At 60.9% G+C, this 2,620-nt stretch overlaps 1 protein-coding gene across 1 annotated transcript in view; it reads left to right on the plus strand.

Annotated features, from left to right (window-relative positions):
* The first annotated feature begins 234 nt into the window (after positions 1–234).
* Positions 235–2,620, plus strand: part of RNF39 (ring finger protein 39) — a 2,973-nt gene continuing 587 nt past the window's right edge. The window contains exons 1-3 of the mRNA XM_014535818.1: positions 235–1,093; positions 1,301–1,392; positions 2,548–2,617. Of these exons, the coding sequence (XP_014391304.1) occupies positions 822–1,093; positions 1,301–1,392; positions 2,548–2,617 (434 nt within the window). The 5' untranslated portion in view covers positions 235–821. The remainder of the gene's footprint in view (positions 1,094–1,300; positions 1,393–2,547; positions 2,618–2,620) is intronic.

A 2,620-nucleotide genomic window follows, 5' to 3' on the forward strand; every position in this document is an offset into this window, starting at 1 on the left:
GGGGAGCGGGGGGAGCGAGGGGCTGCCTGGGGAGGCGAGGGGGGACCTGGGCGGAGAGTGGGGAGCCGGAGGGAGGGAGGAGAGGGTGCAGATCCGAAAGCCCCGCCGCCGGCCCGGCCGAGCCGGGGGGTTTGTTGTTGTTGTTGCCGAGGCTCCTCCCAGGCCCCGGGCAGGGCGGCGGGATGTGGAAGAACTGCCGTGGAGCCTCGGCCTCTACTTCCCAGCCTGGTCAGCCCCCGCGGTCGCGCCCCTCCTGGGTCGGCAATCAGCCCCAGCCCCTTTCGAGACCCCCGGTTTTGGGGATTCCCGACCCGCTTCTCCCCAGCAGCTAAGCCGTCTCGGGCCTTGCTCCCCCTCTTTGAAGTCTACGTGGAGTAGAACTTCCCGGTTTAGGCGTAATTGGCACAATGAGGCAAAGCCTTTCCTCTCTCCCTCTGCACCGCATTCGCCGCTCCAGTCGTGCTCCGGGGACTGGGAGGGGCGGAGGAGCCCCGTCGTGCGGGGGGCGGTATCGGCCTCTGTGCGGCTCCCCTGGGTCCTGTTGAGCTTCCTGGGACACAAGTCCGGCTGCCTCCCTGGCCAGAGCGCAGAGACCACAAAGCAAAGGGCCTAATAAACGCCACTGGGCTTTTATGGCAAGAAGTGAAGCAGCTTTATTATAAGGCTTTACAATGCGAACCCTTTACCCAAGGGCGCTGAGTATGTTTGGTCTGTGTGATTGATGTAAAGGGTTACACCCTCAGGGAGGGCGGGAAGGACAGGTTCCGAGGCAGAGGACGGGGCTGTGGGCAGCAAGGAAAGGCAAGGACGCCCAGGCGTGGATGAGGCTGGGCACTGAGGCCTGGGGGACGGGGGACGGGGGCAGGACAGTGCCTGGTGGTGGTAGGAGAATGGAGTGCGATGAAGGGGGTTGCGAGAGGAGCCCGGGAATCGGGAGCACAGGGGTAAAGGGGAGATGTGCTGAGAGATGGGGCCTCACACCTCTGACCCGCTCACCTGAGGGGGAGGCGGGGAGGGCTCCCCACAGTATAAAGCTCAGAGCTCACATCCACGTTTTCCTCTGCCCCCAGGACATGAGGGAGACATGGAGAAGGTGAGTCCCACTTTCACTGTTCCTTCCTTTCCACCCCCAGCTGCCCACCCATCACCCACCACTGGGCCCCGCCTCTGTACCCACTCAGACAGGGTTTCTGGGTGCCCTACCCCTCCCTGCTCCAGAGATGCCATGTGGTAGGAGAGGGGGCAACAGAGGGCAAAGGGTGGCTACTGGTTTCCTGACCTTTCTCCCTCATTTGTCCAGACTTGATGCCCCCACACCCAAGTCATCTCGCTCCGAGGACGAGCTCCCCGAGGACTACCCGGTGGTCAGAAACATGCTGCACAGGCTGGCGGGTAAGGAGGCTGTTTCAGGTCTGCTCCTTCTGTCTCTCAGAAATCACCAAGCCCTTTGGACTGTGTCTATGTCCTAGGGACGCTGTGACACAGCCTCACGCAGGGGCTCAGCACCAGCAGCTTATTCTCACCGTCCTGGCCGCGGGGGCCTGCTGAGGGCTGAGTCGGTCCTACTCTCCTCGCCTTTGGGGCCGTTCTCCCTGTGTCTTCACATCGTGTTCCCTCTGCACCCATTTGTCTCTAGGCCCAAACTTCCCCTTTTTATAAGGACACCACTCATATTGGACTAGGCTCCACCCTACTGACCTCATTTTAACTTGATTACCTCTGTAAAGACTCTGTTCCCAAATAAGGTCACATTCTGAGGTATTGGGGGAGGAAACAGATTCAACCCATAACAATGTCTACCCTCAAGTCCTCCTGTTCCAGCCATTCTTTCCTCTTACCTTTTCAAACACTCACACAACAGACCCCTGAAGGTCAGTGGCCTTTCAGAAACCCGTTTCCGCTCACTCCTCTCCTGCACTTCTGCCCCGGACGCTAGGCGCCTCTGCAGCCACTGGGAGTCCCTGCCTCCACCCTCCTGGTCACCCACCACCCTGCCACCCCAGATTGCTTCTTGTACCCCGAACCCAGAAATCTTTTCTCAAGGCCCCCCATACACTCAAGGCCAATAACTATTTCTCTGGCCCCTTTGGCTATCACCAAACTGTCCAACTCTGCCCCACGCTCCCTGTAGGAGGCCTGTCCACTCCACCTATTCCTGTGGGTGAGTGGGCTGGTTTCTCCAGATACCTAGGATTCCTCCCGCCCCTCCCCTCTGACACTGGGGTTCCGGTATCTGGTATCACTCTGTCTCTAGATCCACCTTCCCCATCCTGCTGCCCCAGCTCCCAGCCCCACCCCAGATACTGCAGATGGAGGTGTCAGGCCTCATTCCTCCTGTCAGGCCAGCCTCTCTCCTTCCCAAGTCCAGTCCTACAGAAAGGGCATCAGTGCGCAGGCTGGGTCCTGCCCAGACCTACCCTCCTGAGTCCCACAGCCACCTTGCAGCTGCCTGGGCCTCTAGGTGCCCCCCGCTGGCAACGCTGGGTCCTGTGCCCCCTGACCCAGCAACCCTCTCTCTCGGCCCCCCTCCTGTCTTGTGCTCCACAGCCAACCTGACCCTGGACCCTAGCACTGCCCACCGCCGCCTGCTCATCTCCGCTGACCGCCGCAGCGTCCGGCT

Source organism: Myotis brandtii, unplaced genomic scaffold (assembly GCF_000412655.1).
Source record: "Myotis brandtii unplaced genomic scaffold, ASM41265v1 scaffold1510, whole genome shotgun sequence".
NCBI lineage: Eukaryota > Metazoa > Chordata > Mammalia > Chiroptera > Vespertilionidae > Myotis > Myotis brandtii.